We start from the raw sequence: 20,037 nt of genomic DNA on the forward strand, positions 1-20,037 counted from the left end.
AAACAGAGCGAGAGAAAGACAGAGAGAGAGAGAGAGAGAGGGAGAGAGAGAGAGAGAGTGAGAGAGAGAACGAAAGAGAGAGAAAGCAAGAGAGAGAGAGCGAGAGAGCGAGCGAGGGTGAGAGAGGGAGAGGAGAGAGAGGGAGTGACACCCACACAACCACACAACGGGCGCATTCACACGGGCCGCGGGATGCCAAGGTGACCCAGGGTTCACGGTGGCGTGTATTTGCCCCCCCTGGGCTCACATGAGAAAGATCAGTGCCTCGCCTACTTTGCGTACAACGGCTGCTATTCATGAAGGCCGTGTCGTCGCCAAGGGTGCCCAGAAACTCGCGGCTCTGAATGTACACTGCCATGTTCTCTGCTGCCCTCAGCCTCCTCCACTCCTCCAGCCCCTCCTTCCTTCGGACCACACCCCTCCGTCCCCGGCTGAACAAGGCCGCTGTTTTGTCTTTCTTTCTGGTTTGTTCATTTCAGATGCATGCACGTTTTTGTTCTTGTTTTGTGACATGTGTGTGTATCGGTGTTGGGTTGGATGTGCTTTGTATGAACACCATCTGTAGGAAGAACAGAAGTCCTTTGTGTCTGAGTTAAAATTGCGCTACACGTTTATGATAGTGACACAACCAACCAAACACACTTGGCCGGGCTTTGGACAGGGCAAGTGGCGTGAAGTACGGCTAGAATAAGTACGGCATTGATGAATCGGCAGGAGCATTAATCCTTTGTTTTAGAAGCCGTCGCTACGCTAATCAGGAAATCGCCATGCGGACGATGTTCCAATGTAAACATCCGCTGCTTCGTCCAGACGTCGCCGTGAAAGAGTGATGCTATCAATCCCTTTACACTACTCCTCGCTGGACACACACACACACACACACACACACACACACACACACACACACACACACACACACATGATCAGACACACACTCACCAAAACACACACACAGGCACTCACTAAAACATGTATACAAGCCCGTACCAATACACACACCAACACATCAACACACACACACACACTCGCCATCACACTAACAAATGCACACACACACACACACTCACCAACGCTCACACACACAAACACACACACTCATTACCGCTCACACACACTCAAAAACACATGCATGCAAACACACACACAAACACACTCACAGACCCACTTTGGACTCTGGATTACCAGATGTTCGGATTATGAGATAGTTCCTTTTTGGCCTACAGTTTGGTTTCAATTTCTTCTAATATTTTAGCTCTTGTTATTGGATGATGTGAGATCGGATTAGAGACTGAGAGTGTGTATGTTTTTTTTTATATTAAAAGCAAGAGGGAGACTCGGGGTAAGAGAGTGATGAGAAGGGAGTTGAACTTTAGTTAATATCTGATCCATGTGGTCATTTCCTGTACAGCTTCAGTTTGGAGGTTGGCCAAGAACAACAGGTGATCTAAATGTTCAAGTCTGCTGTGGGCCCAAACACCCAAACAGCTCTGTGTGTGTGTGTGTGTGTGTGTGTGTGTGTGTGTGTGTGTGTGTGTGTGTGTGTGTGTGTGTGTGTGTGTGTGTGTGTGTGTGTGTGTGTGTGTGTGTGTGTGCATGAGCACAGGCGTGGCTTAGTGCAACACGGCGACAGGAAGTGGGTGTTGTGTATGTGCGAGTGTGTTTGTGTCTGTCTGTGTGCCTCTGTGTGTGTCTGTGTGTGTGTGTGTGTGTGTGTGTGTGTGTGTGTGTGTCTATGTGTCTATGTGTGTTGGAGCCTGTTCATGGTTCCTTCTTATCTCTTTTTTGTCTCCCCTCCTCCTACCCTACTCCTCCTCTTATCCACCTCAACCTGCAGAGGTAGCATTCATTTAAATGGAACACAGCGCTCTGATCGTGCACGCAGTGCACAGAGGGAGGCCTTGCTTCTTTTGTTCCCTGTAATTGTCAGTTGTCATGTACCACCTTGCTGGCTTCCTTCGGCACAGTGTGAATTTGTCTGTGTGTCAGTGAATGTGTGTGTGTGCGGTGGTGTGTGCGTGGAATGTGCTTATTCTGCACTGTATGCTATTGAGCCACAAAGAACATATAGAGGCATGTAGTATCACTGTGTGCATTTCCTCTGTGGCCGAGTGGGGCCTGTGTGTGTGCAACCGTGTGTTGTGGCTTCACAATAGCGTGTGTGAAACCCTTTTTTTATTTTTCATGTGGGTACAAACCATAGAGCACACAGGAACATGTTTTTGTACATGCACACGCACGCATGCACGTGTGTCGCTCACGAAGCACATGTTTTAGACACGTAGGTGTGTGTATGAATGTGCGTGTGTGTGTGTGTGTGTGTGTGTGTGTGTGTGTGTGTGCGTGTGTGTATGTGTGTGTACACTCCAATCACAAAGCACACACCCACAAACTCTTATGATAGGCGACTATAGCACCTATAGGACCCACAGTGGAATAGAGGAAAAATGTCATTGCTGATTATATTGATGATACTGGCTGGTTAGCATTCATTAGCTTTATTGAATGGCACAAAGATGTTTGACAATTGTACCTGTGATTTATGACCACGTTTACAGCTTTTCACGAGCAGCTGTGAGTCCATTGTGCGACAGTCTAGCAGTGTTATGCAGCCACCTTGTGGCCAAAATTGTAACTACCCCCAATAATTGATCTTGTCAGGGCATGTCCGGTCTCCAACCCCGTGGCCGACCATTATGACAAGGTTTTTAGTAAAAAATATATATATGATACGATAATGTGATTATTTTTTCTGATTTTTTTGCAGTTCTATGTCGCCGTTCAGTATTGACAGCATACGGCGCCCGAGGAGGTCCGAGTCGCCCGAGTCCAAGAAGAGACGCATCCACAGGTGTGATTTCGAGGGCTGCAATAAGGTGTACACCAAGAGCTCCCACCTGAAGGCACACCGGAGAACCCACACAGGTGAGGACGCTGGTCCGCAGTGGGTGCACCCTGTCAACAAACACACGCACGCGCGCATGCACGCACGCACGCTCACTCGCTCGCTCGCTCACTCACTCACTCACTCACACTCACTCACTCACTCACTCACTCACTCACTCACTCACTCACTCACTCACTCACTCACTCACTCACTCACTCACGCACGCACACATACATACAGACATATACAGACACACAAAGACACACTTTGAATTTTTTGAATGGAAATAACAGCTTTTTTAAATCAAATAAATGTAACAATTTAAAATGTATAAATAATGAAAGAACACATCCCCCAAGTTAGTCAGAAGGTTATGTGTAAACGTTTAAAATGCTTTTTGTCAGTGTGACATCAGTCAAACATCAGATAACATCTGAAAGTTTTTTTCACATGACCCTTTGCACACAGGAACTGATGTCTGAAGCAGATTAGGAAGCAAACAGTGAAGACATTAGCATAACGTCACTTCTTTGTAATTTCGGTTCTCTTTTCTTTTGTTTACTCTCTTCCCAAATAACCGCATATAGGCCTAACATTATAGGTATATATAAAATTAATATTGCCATGTAATGTCACTCTCTTCCACCTACTTGCTCTTAGGCAAAGTCACACCGTAACGTTACACGTTTACATATATGTAGCCTACATTATATGAAATGCGATCATCCTTAACGTCTCTACTACGTAGGCACACAAAATGCACATAGGCCTACATTGCAGCAGCCTATGTGTAACTTGAACTCGGTCTCTCCCCGCAGGTGAAAAGCCATACAAGTGCACCTGGGACGGCTGCACGTGGAAGTTCGCCCGCTCCGACGAGCTGACGCGGCACTACAGGAAACACACCGGGGTGAAACCCTTCAAGTGTGCGGACTGCGATCGCAGCTTCTCCAGATCTGACCACTTGGCCCTGCATCGAAGGAGGCACATGTTGGTATAAAAAAAAATGAAGTCGCGGGAATGGAGAGAGAGCGAGAGAAATGATAGAGAGATGAGAGGAGCGATTGAGGAGGATACCGGAGATACGCGTAGATGGAGACGCGGATTCATAGGCCTACACAGTACGAGGTAGGGAGGGGGGGGGGGGAGCGGGGTCTCTCTATGAATGTTGTTCAGCTGGTCTGGACGTATACATTTGCACATACACACGCAAACACACACAGATACATATTAGGAACACATGAGTACATACACAAGCACACACACACACACACATACGCACACCCTCTCTCTTTCTCTCGCGTACATGGTTCTCCCCGCGAAAGAAGACGGGGGGAACAGCTCGCGGAGCACAGACAGGGTTGTATTTGCTACTCACGAGGACGGAGGAAAACGGACGACGACTGGACCTTTAACGCGTCGTGGTCGCTTGGAGTTTTATGAAACTGAAATGGAATATTTTACAGCACTGTTCTTTGATGTTTGTTTTTTTTGGCTTAGATTTATAAGTTGGACTGCTACTACTCTTTATTTGGACGAGAAAAATGCAATCGCAAACCCTTTTTTTTTTTTTTTTCTCTTGGTATCTTTCGGTCCAAAAAGACGGCTGCTTTAGAGGCGATCATAATGTGAAGGTGTATGGGATGAATTTGCTGTGAGGACGTTGTAAAAAATAAAGCACCAAACTTGGCCTCAGCCAGTAGAGAAGGACTCGGGCCTATTTTGATCTACAGCCAGTATTGCAGGGCTGCCTGTCTGTACTTTCAAACCCTTACCAGCAGAGGGCGCCATTGCATAATAATGATTAGGTTTCAACCGCTATCTCATGAAGTGGAATCTGAGGCACCCCGAAGGATCAGTGAGGAGGAGGCTAGTTGTAAAGCCACCACCACATTGCTGACTTCAAGTCACAATTATATCTACTTAATCTAGGTAAAATGTTGGCCCGCTATACCGCTTGTGATATTATGTTTGCTCTGACATCGAAAACCGGGCATGCACACGATTCACCAGCAATGAGAGACGCGCCATATTTGATACACCTTTCCACTTCCCCCTTCCCCAGCCTTCCCCAACAATACTATTCTTCATTCTGAGCCTTTTGGAAGTTTTCCTTTTTTCTTTTGTTTCCTGAAAAACGTTTTTTTTTTTGGTGCATTTTGTGCTGTGATTAGCAATCAGTAAAGTGCAATCTCATAGGGTAATTCTAGTTTCAAAATGAAATTTTCTTTTGTGTTTCATTTATTACCTTTTTATAAAATGCTTGACTTATGTTCAACAAGGAAAGTTTAAACCATTGCATGCATCGAAACAATGAAATAATCAGTGATCAGTTACAATGTTCAACCTTGTAAACCGGCCAAACAAACACAAAACAAACTGGCACCTTACAGACTATACGGTCACGGATCGGGTTCAAAGGTCATGTTATCGGCGGACTTTGACAGGGATAGGTCCATGGATTTGTGGTTGAGCGCAACACATACTTCAGCATGAGAGCAACTCCTTAGGGGGTCTACAGTGTTACAGTGACAAAACGTGGTTTCTGAGGTACAATATTAGAAGAGCAATACATTGTGAATGTGGTCACGAGTTGTTGGACCAACTGTTCCTCTTATGTTGTGGTGTTGCCGCTGACCAGGAGGGTCTGCCATCGGTCCAAGTCTTTTCTTAACTGTGCCACCTCATAGACAAAAGCACATTTTACCTGTAGTCTAACGCCTCTGTCTACCTGATTTTCCAAAACAAAAGGACTGCAGTTCAGCCGTCCGTCTCTGTAAAATTATATCAAAACGATGAATAATGTGAATAGCACTTGAAATTAATGCAAAGAAAAAGATGATCCAATATATCAGACGTTTGGTTCTTACAGATTATTTAATTTATCTTACTTTAGGAAATGCATGTGCATCCACAAGGCACAAGCTTAACATGCTATGTTACATACGATGACTGAATATAGGCTATCTGAAAAGAAAAATCAAAGCAGGAAACTTTCAAGAAAGAAAATGTATTTTTAAAATTAAAACGCAACAATGTCATCCATTTTATGTTTTTCATTCTCCAAAAAGAATAACCCAGAACTAATAATAAACAAAATGCCAAAACAGTTCAATACAAGTTTTGGAATAAAAGCCAGTAAATGTTAATGTGAACTTATTTGATAAAAGCAGCTCAAACACACACATCCCACACACACACAGTCATATACACACCCCCTCCATACACATTCACACAAACTAACATACACACACACACACACACACACACACACACACACACACACACACACACACACACACACACACACACACACACACACACACACACACACACACACATACACACACACACACACACACACACACACACACACACATTCACCCCCCCCCACACACACACACACACATTCACATCCCCCCCTCCCACACACACACACACAATCATACACGCCCCCATACACATTCACAAAAACGACGCATACACACCCCCACACACACACCCCCACACACACGCCCCCATACACTCACACAGCAAGCAAGCAACAAAATTCCAACATCTCCGTTACAAACACATGCATCTAAAGTATGCCACGACTCCCCTTCGTTTCAATTAAGAATTGTAATGTCCTTATGTCATATTTATGTTGATTATTTGTGCACACATGATTACGCCCTGTTGTATTATTATTATTATTTTGGCAAAAGCATATCAGCACCTTGTTTGTGTATTAGTATCATTTCAAAAACATATTTTATTTCAGATGGCAATTTATCCACAAATAATCACCATTATATTTTACCATTGTTTACTGTGTAAGAAAAAAACCTTAAAAAGACGAAAAACTTTGATGACCGAGGGGTACTTCGTCATTGCATATAACTATTTTCTGTAAAAAAAAATGATTTTTGAAATGTTGTAATATATGTGACAGTGAAAATAAATCTTATTACCAAGGTCTACAGGCTGTATATACATTGGAAGAATAGGGCTTTTGATTAGTAGATACAGGAAATACATTTATACATGTAAAGTCTTTTTCAGAGACAGTAATTTATCTAATTTGATACACAGTGAAATGGGGCTAATGGTATTTGCGAAAGCATTCTGTAAATGATCCTATATGATGTTATGTAACAGTTTGTCTCGATTGGTTTGTGATTTATTAAGTTCATGCTTAAATCATTATTTCCCAAGGCTGAATCAGTGCCCGCTATAATTTAACAAAATATTTGTATTTAATTACCATATCATGGTACTTAATTCCCTTTTCTCTTTTTATTTTTTATTTTACCAGACCTAGACAATAAATTATATGGTTTTGTCACCTATCAATAACACATATTATATTGTATTCAGTATAACTTTGCATGCCTTAATCCAACAATATTTTTTTAAAATCTTAGGATTGACTTGAAGATGGCGATGAGTGTGTCAACAGGACAACGTGTATTGTATTTTCCTTCAACTTGTCCTTTTTCTCATTTTTGAAGCATAATTTTGTAACGGCAACCAGGGTCAAAGTTATGCAATAACAATTAATAGTGCCTCATATCACAACCTTGTAATATCGACTGCTCTGTGCAGTTTTAATTTATAAAGCACACTTGAGGTGTGTTCAAGTGAAGAAATTGCTGAGAAATGATACCGTAAATTTTGTAAAAGCACAGACGCCGTTATGCAAATCTGACCTCTAATGTTTAACTCCCTCCCGCACTGAGCCTTATGTCATCATTTTGAATGCCACCCCCCCTCCCTCCCCCTTTTCATATGTTGTCCATAAGCCTGTGTTTTTGCTTGCAGTAAGTCACTCTTTACAACGGGAACAAGAATTATTCATTATGGGATGTTTTTATTCAGATTTGGCAAAGAGATTCTAATGGGGAATAACTTAGTTCTACTGAACGCTGTGGACAAATATTACATTATAATAAGAGTGACTCCTTTTGCAAACAAACACCGCTTACTCTTCTTATGGGTTTCAATATCTATTTTCGTAATCTGTATCATCTGCAATTTATTTCTGCCGATAAAAAAAATTGAAGTAGTGAAACCAATGCCTTTGTTTTCGAGTTTGCTGATATTACGTACAGTAATTGTTGTTCCTGTATTTATGTAAAGTGAGTGTATTGTAGATATATTCAAATATTTTCACTCTTGCCGTAAAGAAAAAAAAATTGTGATACTGCTCATCAATGCTTCAAAAGGGAGATTCTGCTCATGGAATTCCAAATCTGCAAAAGAAAACGTTTTTAATTCAACTTTTTTCAGAAAGTTTAAGAACAGTTGTCTTTCTACCTTGTTTTTATTTTGTTCTTCCTTTTATCCAACGGTTGTTTAGATATCCAGTCAGTGTTCCTCTTGCTCTTTTCTCTGTATTTTTCATATGGATGGAGCTGTGAAATTAAAAAAAATGAGTTCAAACATACACATGTATATTCATATGAATGGAGGCATGACGGATAATAAAGCAGCGTTTTGTACGTAAGGCCCTGGTATGGAGCTGAGAAGGACATGCATGACTGTGAGCTGGGATGGAATGTGGTTTTGGTGTCCCATTAGACATTTGAGCAGAGCGCCAAACATCCGGTGGCATTCTGAAACCTAATCTTAGTATTAGGAAAAGCCGTGCCAAATGATCTCTACATATAGATATGAATGGCTTTCTGAGAGCCACACTCTCTCAGAGTACACGTTGTTCAGGAGTAGAACAGCCAAGCATCTCTGGCCTTTGACTGTACACTTCAGCAACCAGCAGGCCACGGATGGCTGTAGGCCTCGTACGAAAGACAGCTTGATCACTGAAGATCGCCACCTTCAAATGAACAGATACCATGGCAGTTATTTTAACTTTGTTTATTTTTTCGTTGTAAAGGTGGCATCTAGTGAAACAGACCTGACCTTCCACCAGAAATGGAATATAACATTCATAAGTGAGTTTTAATTAGTGTATTATCCCATGAAAATACGTTTTTTTCAAGCAATTAGCTCATATGGTTAGCAAGTCCTCTTCCAGGGTGCCCACCATATTGTTTCTACAGTAGAGTAGAACGGACAAACAGACGCTTTTAGCATAATCGATATCTTACTTGTAAACCACAAACCCAAGTTTTGCAGATTAACAAACTTAACAAACTTCTTCACTTGACACTTGAAGACGATAATTTTGGAAGTAACAACTGGCCCCTTACAGGCCAGTCCAGGCCGACCTTAGCCTCTCCTAAGTCGTTTGAGAGTTGGAGATGAGGGTGGTGTATATTTAGTTGGTTGCAATTTGGAACCCCACGCTAGATGCCATTGAATCCTACACAACGCATCTTTAAGTAAAAAAACAACCAAAATGATCCTATTCAATAGTTGTGACTTTTGTATGTATGTTTCCCTTTGCGTTATAGGCAAGTTTGGGAGAATGTGATTGGTCAGGAAAAAAGATAGGATAAGTTAATATCTTACGTAGGCCATATCAAAACAAACCTCAAAGCAAATACAACATGATCCGGGAACACATCATTTAAAGACCAGAAAGGAAACTTTCCTTATGCTCAGACAAGCCGGAACAGATTCTGCTGTAGTGGGTTCAGCGGGCTTGACACGTAACCTCCTCTATGACTCATGTCACTGATACTTCACTAATTCAGTGAGAACAAGTGATTTGATGTTGAATAACTGCACCACAGCGAGGAACTCTTCAAATGTATTTAATATTTGAAGAAATTATCTCGTATCGGTTAGAATAAAGAACTGATGCGTGAATGTCTAAACAAATGTAATATTTAATCTAATCTCTACCAGTTATATTGATATTGTAGCAAAACACAGTAAGACATGATGCTGTATTCCAAAAGTATAAAACACCAAGCTATATTGTTATACATAAGTACCACATACCCTTTTCATACAACTGTCCACAAATAAATACAATGCATCACCCTTGACACAAGACTTTATTTAAATGTATTGTTATTAGCTGGTATTAATGTGGGATAAAGGTTTATATTCCTTATCCATGGCACCACATTGTGTAACACTAATTACAGAGTTGTGTTATCAGGCAACATTGAGGATTGGGTAAATAAAATAAAATGAGGATATTGGCAATATTCTGACTAATGGCAGTGCAACAGATCAAGACCAATGTACCAATAGTGTAACCATTATGTGGTCATATTTCACCACTGCTGCCTCTATAAAAAGCCGTTGTTAAGCTCAATCTAAATAAAAAACCAAAGCAGTGGAGTCGATGCTATGCAAAGAGCTTCATAACTTTTATACACATTTAAATTTTTTATAGAAAACTGAAATTACTGAGTCTTCGAAAACATTTGGTCACTAATTGAAATAAATTGTAATATAATTCCTCTATCTTAGATATCATTGGCTCTGTATATATCAGCAAGGTCAACAAATGTATATTTTTTATTTTCTGATCTAACTCCCAAACATAGCTACTATAAAAAAAATAAAAATAGGAAGCTCTTTCATTCGGCATTGGCATATTTACATTGACAACCTTTACTTTTTCAAATAAAAAAGGCACTTTAATTATATGTAGGTATGAATTGATAATATACTTTTCAGTATGATTTAAACCCAACGCCATGGAAAGACCCACAGAACAGAAAGGAAAATGTGCTCATTTTGAAGATAATAATCATAAAAGAAACAGTGTTTGATCCAAACAGCTCTTTGAAGCTGTGGCCAAGTCAAACCCTTTGCACTAAAATAATGTGTCATTTCCACAGGTGAACACTGATTTGAATAAATGCGGAACAATCTTTTTCATTACAAAGCAAGCCTCACAACCAATGTTAATCCAGGTATGGCGAACTTCTTTCCAGTGTATGTTTGACAACTGAACATTAACTTTGAATATCTCCTCTGAGCCTTGTGCTATGAATTGTTGCTAGACTGCTCATCAAATGAATAAGGAAATGGAAAAAAAAAAAAATCTTGTCTTTCGAAACGGAATACTGAATTCATTATGATGGAACCACACCCATCGCATGATATGCCGTAGGATTAATTGCCAGAAGTTAAACTGGTATGACCAGTGTCTGTGAGGCAATGTCTCTACCACCAAAGGAGAACATTCAACCTAACACGATAAGCAGCCAATCTGATAGGAAAACAATAATTTGTATATGATTCATGTGAACATTTAACTGGCGAAGAATGAAAATCTTTGCACTTTTGAACTTTGGAACAAGCATAATACAAATAAATACATAATTGGACTATTTTATTGGTAACACCAACAACAGCTAATACATTTTTTTTTTCTTTTCATTGGTGTTTTCTTTTTTAAAAGCAATTGATGCTTGGCATGGTTTCCTGAAACATTTCCCGCACCATAGGAGGGAAAAAAAATCCAAATCTAAAACATAAAAATCCAAACATAGCACAGCTACACCTGTTTGATTGTTTTCCTAAAAGGAACATAAAAAAAACTCAAAGAAAAAGACCAGTAAGTTCTACAATCGTCTGATTTCCGCTTCTAAGAATTCGGATCTAACTCAAACAGAAACAACCCCAGAAAGAGTAAAAAAAAAACGAGCAGGTCTGATCAGGGATCATGAGCTGGAGCGTCAGGCCTGGTGCCTCTTCATATGCAGCGCCAGGTGGTCGGAGCGGGAGAAACAGCGGTTGCACACTGCGCACTGGAAGGGCTTAGCCCCGGTGTGCTTCCTGAAATGGCGAGTCAGCTCGTCGGAGCGAGCGAAACGCCACTCACATCCCTCCCAGGAGCATTCGTACGGCTTCTCGCCTGCAGCAACACAACAACAACAACGCTATAAATAAAATCTCCACACCGAAGGCTAACAAAAAGGAAAAAGACTTTGCCGACTACATTTCACCATTTGACCAACAATTAAGGTTATTCGGTTATTATTACACTTCATCGTCACTGCTGCATGCCAATATCAATGCTCAATTTTCAGATTGGTGTTTTGAACAATCCCCCCTTTTGTAAAAAGGGGGGATTGTTTCTTCAACCTCAAATGATGTGAGCAATTTATATAATGTAATTTCTTTTTTATAATCATTGATATAAAACGTGTTGTTGGGGTGTGTGTGGATGATGTCTGGTTTAAGCAGCCATCATCCACACACAAACTCCCACACATGCTTTACACATAGTCGCTTGATTTCCATGCAGCAAGAAATCTGGTGCCATACTCGTCCTTCTACATAACTAATATATCAGGAGTCCCCTCCACCCCTTGTGATTTGAGATATGGACCCAGTCTGTCTGCACACAGGATTCCTGTGCATGCATGCCAAGTGCATTCATCTGCCTGGCAACATGACCGTACAGGGAAGACCCGATAACAAGAGAGGATTCTCAATAAGAATAGTGCATTCAGTTGGTAAAGTAAACTTCACCTGTGTGGGTTCGCAGGTGTGCCTTTAAATGGGAAGATTTTGTGTACACTTTCTTGCACCCTAGAGTAGAAAAATAGATTTGAAGGTCATTATGAACACACTGAACTTTTTACATTGGATACTTTTAGGGACTTAACATATGACGTAGGGCTGGGCAATAATTTGATAGGTTCGGTTATTGTCTTTGAATGGTATTGTATCGCCTTGAAATTAAGATAGTATCTCAGCATCTCAGGTTTTACAGTATCAATGAATAACGGTGATATGATATGCCCTTAAAATGATAAAACATGAGGTTTGAAAAAAGAAAAAAAGGAAAATCTGTTAGACCAATACATACATCATAAGAATATCGATATCGTGTAAAATCCCCATGATTATCATGGCAGTACATTTTTCTGTGTTGTAGTAAAGTTGTATGCAGATGATATTGTGTTGTGTACACGGTGCAGTCGACTCACCTGGGACATCACAGTGGTGGATCCTTCGTCTCTCCAGGTCGGGGTTATTCCGCCGTGTAATCTTGACCGGGGAAGACTGGGGCAAGACCGGGGACAAAGGTCCGGCCGCCGATGGCGCCTGGACCACCGAAGTCGCACTCTGAACGCTAGTGAGACACGAGCTCGGGCCTAACTCCGACAGATTGAGTCTGGCGACTGGACCCAGCGCCATGTTGGTGTTCTGGAAAGGCAGTTTGGATGCGATGGTGGCCTCGTACGAAGGCGGCGGGGAAAGGTTCTGGAGGACGACCTTCCCTCTGTCCGGGCTAGCCGGCTCCGAACTGGGCGGAGAGGGCGGCAGGTAGGAAGGCCTCTGCGGCGGGTTGCGGTGCTGGGAGAAGCCGTGCCCGCTGATCGGCGTCACACTGGTGACTTTAACAGAAGCCTGGACCGGCCCCGGACGCGCGCCCCCGACTGGGGGAAGACTCAAATGGGACATGGGGCCGCCGCCGCTGCTGCCGCACAGCTCTGAGTTCGCCTGTGCTCCGTGGACCAGCTGCTCCAGATCAGAGTTCAACATCTGGAACAGGGGGACGTCCTGGTAGTCCCCTGATGTCATTTCCTGTTTGATGAAGAAGCCAGCACCGGTGTCGGCCCCACCGAATGCGCCCAGGTACTCCGGGCCGGGGCCGGGAATATGGTGGTTCCCCGCTCGGTTGTTGTCCTGGCAACTGGGCGGGACGAGGGAGTGGGACAAGGGTTCCGCCTTGATGGGTCTGGCCAAGGGGCGGCAGAGGCCGGGGTGCAGGTAGGAGACGTCGGGGAGCAGCAGGCTCATGTTGACGCTGTAGGGGGAGCCCAGGTCCTCGGTGAAGGAGGGCTCCGGAGGGAGAGCTCCGTCCCGGCACAGCCTCTTAGAGTCTGACCCCGGCTGGGGGCAGGGGAACAGGTAGCCGTCCATCTCTGACGGAGCCTAAAGGGTCGAGAAAAGAGTGGATAGTAGAGTTTAAGGAGGCGAATGAAAGCTACTCTCTTATATGGTGGCCTAATCAGAGGAAAGTGTTGTGACTAAATGTTTTTAATCATGGAGCAAACTGATTCCATGAAAAATTCATATCAAGTTTGACTTAAGGATATGAGGGAAGAGAAATTAGGTCACGTGCAGGCCTATATATATTTATAGCATTCAATCATATGTATGACTATTGAAACCCCCACATCGCCATATGTCACATAGGCCTACCCCAAACCACTTGTCTAATAAATCATCCTTCGGGTGAGATAATAAAAAAGAAGATCAGCTGATTAATGCAAAGGCAGACACAGAACCGCTATCTTCGTTCTCCATTGATTCTCTCCATACGGACTCCGTACATTTCATAATGATCTATCAAATATCAAATCAGTCGTCGTTTTCTTTTGGGATTTAAAAGGATCCCGGGTAGCGTAAACGTTAACCACATCCAAGTAACGACCTCTCGCTTATCCCGCCTTCTTCCCCCGGCTTTTACAAGCATCGTGGGGTCCTGAGATCCGTGGATGATTCAGAACATCGGTTGGCGGTTCCGTAGCGCTACGCATCTTTTTCAAGCAAGTTTCGACAAGAAGAGGCGGACTGCGTCTGGCCACATGTCTAATCCACTGAGTCCACCTGAGATAGACTAGGGTAGCCCAAGCTTCAGTTTTACCCAAAGGTCAACTGCATTTATCATATCATACACAGGCATACCCTCACCCCCCCCCCCCCCGACACAGACACACACATACAGACACACACACCAGTGTAGGCCCACCGTTTTGCCCAAAAAAAAAAAAAAAATCCGCTGGTCCCCTATCCACATTTCATCTCTATTTTTAGAAGGCAAACGCTGGATGTGCATACCGAGACATGGTTCCAGCTGATCTTGAAACAGAGTGGCGCTTGAAACAACAAAAAAAACAACAACAACACAATCAGAAACCTACCCCATTGTATTCGTAGAAGTAAGTTCCCGTGGTGGCATCCCTCGTGTTTAAGAGCACTTGTCCGGGCTCCTCAGCAGCTCTCAGACGGCCAGCAGCTAGTGGCTGTGGCTCGGTCTGACTGTGGACAGTCTGATCCTGCCCCGGAGCAACCCAAACATGGTTCCTCAACACGGTGGCCATGCAAGCGAGCAGTGTGTCGATCACCGGCTATCCCAAATCATCGGGGGAATACAATTCCACATATGTCAATTCAATTGGGAAAAAAACACAATTATTGGGGCTACACAACACGCGACAGGCGGCGGCTGTCAAACGTTCATTCCCTCTATTTTGCGCTGGCTTGTCAAATTACGCAACTGCAGCGTGCGATCGGTGCGTCTATAGGGCGGGGCTGGACGTGGAGAAAATAAACATGACATCTACACTGAGAGGTACACCTATAGTTCTAAAAAATACCGCTGGCTTGATATCAAATTAGGAATTGACCTGAACTGAACTGGGAAAGAATACGGATATGGTGGAGTGAACCAAAACATTACTATTGAGAATCCGAACACTTGCACGCCTATTGTGCACCACCACCATCAATCACCGGTATCGTTCAAATCTTGAAACAATAATATGAGTCATATGGAATGGGCGTTGTTGCTTAGACTGATGCAAAAGAAAACAATCTGTTCAAATCTGAGAGCGACTTGACTGACTTGAATACGTCTCCAGTTATGCATCACTCGTATCGGTCTGTGGCGCACAGACTGTCTCACCTCCTCCACCACTCCTTATCCCCACCACGTTGCGTGTTTTATGTCATTGCGGTGATGTGTGCGTGTGTATGTGTTCTCTCTTTGACTTGTCGGGTGTATTTTCCCCACTTGCTTCAGATCCCCCACCTAACCCTAAAATTGTGTTAATTGCTTTCATTCAGGGTCTTAACATATTTGCCATGTTTTGATGAATGCTATAAACTGGCATGCTGGATACGCCAGAGCAAAGCAGCTGTCTGTCAGGACGGAATACTTCATGCCAACATTCCAGCGACAGCAGGGAAGTCTGCAGCGATAGGCTTCTGGCAGAGGACGGGATGTTTCATTGAAAATAGCCCAACATTTCACTGAAACTCACATGTGTCATGTACCTCTTCCGTTGGCCCCTATATCAGCCGCACTGTGTGTGTGTGTGTGTGTGTGTGTGTGTGTGTGTGTGTGTGTGTGTGTGTGTGTGTGTGTGTGTGTGTGTGTGTGTGTGTGTGTGTGTGTGTGTGTGTGTGTGTGCGCGCGCGTGCGTGCGTGCGTGCGTGTGTGTGTGTGTGTGTGTGTGGGGGGAGGGGTGGTCAGTGCTAAGCATGGGTTGGGTTTGTCGTTGGAGCCGGTTCAAATGCATTCCATCGAACTTTTATTTCAATTAATCATTAAAAAGTATGAATAATTATTAAAATAATCTTGAATATACTGTGTTCTATATTTTTACTATGATTATTATTATTATTATCACGCTGTTACTAGTAGGCCTCCCTTCTTTTCTGTGTCAGTGATATTAATAGTGGCGTATAACATTAGAAAAGGTCAGTTTAGTTTAAGTTGTGTTTTGTCTAAACCAAAGTCCTACCTGTTGAACCTGAATGTTGCGTGTTTCAATCTGAGGCCTTTCATGGCTTTGTTCTAACAAGGAACCTTCCCCGAACACGTGACTAAACGGGTAAAAAAACTCTCTAATCCTGCAGGGCTCGGTCAATCACAGCCAGCCAGTGTCTGCGTCCGTACGCTACGCTTAAGACAACACTGTTCACTGTAGTCAGATTTATTTTCCTTCCCACACACAGGTGCACCATCACATCGGCAGTGGTAGTCGAGCGCTGACATGTTGAAACAGGAAACACAAGTATGCCCGCGTGCTGTCACGGCAAACAAAGCCCTGATGTGGAAGAGACAAATTTAATCACCGAAAACACACACACGCTACAATAGATAATAACACTTTAACATTCGGAAGGGGCAGGGAAGGGCGTGTGCTCACGAACATGAGTATGTGGTCACACAAACACACACACACACACTCACACACACACACACACACACACACACACACACACACACACACACACACACACACACACACACACACACACACACACACACACACTCATACCCACACACCTGGGCGCACACAAACAGGCACACACATGCATATGCACTCACCCATGCGTGCCCAAACACACACATGCTTATATACACACACACACACACACACACACACACACACACACACACACACACACACACACACACACACACACACACACACACACACACACACACCTATAGATTCAAATACACAAAGACACACATATATGCACACATAACCATCACAACCACACACACACATACACACAGTAATAGAGGAATTAACTAGATAGAGAAGGAAAACCTGAAAGGAAAATTACCTAACTATCTGCAAATGTGACGCCACCCCTATTTCTCCTCAGGGCATTTCTGTTCTCTTTCGCCAATTCAAATATTTAAAGACTCATCTGTTTACAGGCGCTTATAATGAGTGATGTCAATCGTGCCGTGTCCTCAAGTGAACCTAGTTGGGATGAACTCAACACAACTTGGTTGTATCTAACAACGAGCGTAGGAAGCCTGTTTCTATCCACCTTTCACGATCCAACTACACTTATTCCAATTATGCCTCGAACGCTCGAACTACGATGTGAGCGATTGCCTGGCGAGAAATGACCTTTAGCAAACGCAATCCAAATCCATAGATATCTCAGCTCCGAGAGGACCAACTGTCATTCTTGGCCCGTCTCGTACTCTCCAGCGAAACTGATCCCTCGTCTCTATCACACAGACACACACACAAACACACACACACACACACACACACACACACACACACACACACACACACACACACACACACACACACACACACACACACACACACACACACACACACACACACACGCTGGTATTAAAACCTCACAATATGCCTAACAACTGCACGGCAGATGAGTGGAAATCTATGGCACCTAATGTGTGTGTATGTATGTGTGTGGATGTGCATGTTTGGTTGTTTTGTGACATCTATATGGGTGCCTGTGTGTGTGTTCACGTGTGTGCACATATGTGTGTGCGTGTTTGTCTGATTTGTTCTGTGACTGTCTTAATGAAATAACAGGTTTTTCAACAACTGCTGTAGAAAAATAGGTATTTACACACTCTAGATAATATATATGCTGTAATAAAGCAGTGTATTCCAAAACAGCAGGTGCTTGACATGCCCAGCAGAGGGCACTGGTCAGCTGTGTTTGTTGCTACATTTGTGCATTTTTGTCATTCTGTGTGAAGAACAGATATTTGCGGAGCGTTCAAGCCAAAGAAATACGAGATGGAAATCCATTTTGAAATAGCTTTTCAATTTGCAAAGTACAAACTTTTTTCCTTCCTTACGTTTATTTTGGTAGCCACATTTTAGAGTTCAAATATTTTACATGCATAATGATGGACTTCTAACAAAAGTAAACACACAAAAACTTAATTTGAATATAATATAAAAATGTAGCATTATTCCTTATAACCTTAATTAAAAAATGGATTATGAGTTCTAGTTACAAAGAGTAGAAAAAAAAAAGCCTCATAATTAAGTCCTCCATAATATTTTGTCTCAAGTTGAACAGTTCTGCATTTTTGGCATGATGAGCAGTACGGAATTTTTCTAACCTAACTGTTTATTGGGCATTAGAAATTATTTCCCTAGCACAGAAAATAGTTCCTCCCTTGTTTGTAAAACAGCAGAAGAAGCTAATGCCATTCTCGGGGGAGAAATTCAATATAATTTGTTAATTAAATGGAATAATTTAATTACAGTAACTTAGAAAGCATTCATCAGTGTAATTGTTTCTGGAGTCACTATTATAATTGAGGTTTAAGTGAAAACAACTCAGTTTTCTAATGTTTGTAATGTGCTGACATAGTCACCCCGCCACCCCCCACCCCCCCCCCCCCCCCAATCACCCATCCAACCCAATCACCACGGCCACCCCCAACTTCACCTCCCTCTCCGACATTGGTTCCCTCGCTATCTCCCTCTTGGTCTCTCTGTGATCCCTACACCGAGCTCTGTTTGATACCTGGCCATACCATATAAACTGGGAGCAAAGCATTTAGTGCAGCCATTTCATTTAACCTCGGTACAGGCACGGACAGGAGGCCAGAGACGATAGCAGCACAGCCACTCTGACGGACACACGCTGTCCGGCTTCTGATCTGACCCCACGCACACACACACACACACGCACACACACGCACACACACACACGCACACACACACGCACACACACGCACACACACACACACACACACACACACACACACACACGCACGCACGCACGCACGCACGCACGCACGCACGCACGCACGCACGCACGCACGCACGCACGCACACACACACAAACATACACGCACACACATGCACACACACATGAAAACATATACACACACACACACACACATATAAACACACACACAGACACAAACACACACATACATGAAAAATCACACACACACACTCACACACACTTACACACACACATAAACACACACACACACACACACACACACACACACACACACACACACACATAAATGTACGCACACAAGCTCACATTCAACTGCACCAACTTGCACACACACCTGGACGCACACACACACACACACATGCCTGCATATACTTACGCATAAACACACACAAACCACACACACACACTCTCTCATCAGCACGGCCCTCATAAGAGTCTAACCATGCTTCTCCTCATTTAAAAAAAAGTCTTAAATTTCACCACAAGAAAAAAAGAGGACAAAGTCGAGTCCAATTCATCCCTGGAGGGGGGAGGAGGGAGGGGGAGGCTCTCGAAATAATAATAAACATAATTTCAAGTCTAATCTGCCTCAAGAATGTGGTGCGTTTGAAGTTGACAGTGCTCTGTCTTCCCAGGGGAATAATTGCCTATTTGAGAGCAGCGAGAGAGAGAGAGAGAGAGAGAGAGAGAGAGAGAGAGAGAGAGAGAGAGAGAGAGAGAGAGAGAGATGGACCAGAGAGAGAGAGAGAGAGAGAGAGAGAGAGAGAGAGAGAGAGAGAGAGACAGAGAGAGGGACCAGAGAGACAGGGAGACAGGGAGAGAGAGGGAGAGAGTAAAAGAGAGAGGGCGAGAGAGGGGCCATGGAGGTAAAGTCTGTCGAGGGCCTCTCCGCACCTCCCAGGTGTGCCCTCGGACAGACAACCTGCTCCTTGTTCCCCACCAGGGAGGCGGAGGAGAAGTGGGGGCAGGTGGAGGCGGGTGGGGCAGGGGGTAAGGGGGGGGGG

At 43.4% G+C, this 20,037-nt stretch overlaps 2 protein-coding genes across 2 annotated transcripts in view; one reads left to right on the top strand and one right to left on the bottom strand.

The window, feature by feature from the left end:
* klf12b (Kruppel like factor 12b) overlaps positions 1 to 8,312 on the top strand; it is a 25,609-nt gene extending 17,297 nt beyond the window's left edge. Inside the window, exons 4-5 of the mRNA XM_060039477.1 lie at positions 2,765 to 2,922; positions 3,703 to 8,312. Of these exons, the coding sequence (XP_059895460.1) occupies positions 2,765 to 2,922; positions 3,703 to 3,884 (340 nt within the window). The 3' untranslated portion in view covers positions 3,885 to 8,312. The remainder of the gene's footprint in view (positions 1 to 2,764; positions 2,923 to 3,702) is intronic.
* Positions 8,313 to 9,809: 1,497 nt separating this feature from the next.
* On the bottom strand, positions 9,810 to 15,990 carry klf5b (Kruppel like factor 5b). Its single transcript, XM_060040962.1, has 4 exons — positions 14,674 to 15,990; positions 12,730 to 13,681; positions 12,269 to 12,328; positions 9,810 to 11,648 (listed from the first exon to the last, which is right to left on the bottom strand). The coding sequence occupies exons 1-4, from the start codon at positions 14,851 to 14,853 to the stop codon at positions 11,470 to 11,472; spliced, it is 1,371 nt and encodes a 456-aa protein (XP_059896945.1). The 5' UTR covers positions 14,854 to 15,990; the 3' UTR covers positions 9,810 to 11,469.
* Positions 15,991 to 20,037: the final 4,047 nt, after the last annotated feature.

The sequence above is a fragment of the Gadus macrocephalus genome, chromosome 20, assembly GCF_031168955.1.
Source record: "Gadus macrocephalus chromosome 20, ASM3116895v1".
In the NCBI taxonomy this organism is placed as follows: Eukaryota; Metazoa; Chordata; class Actinopteri; order Gadiformes; family Gadidae; genus Gadus; species Gadus macrocephalus.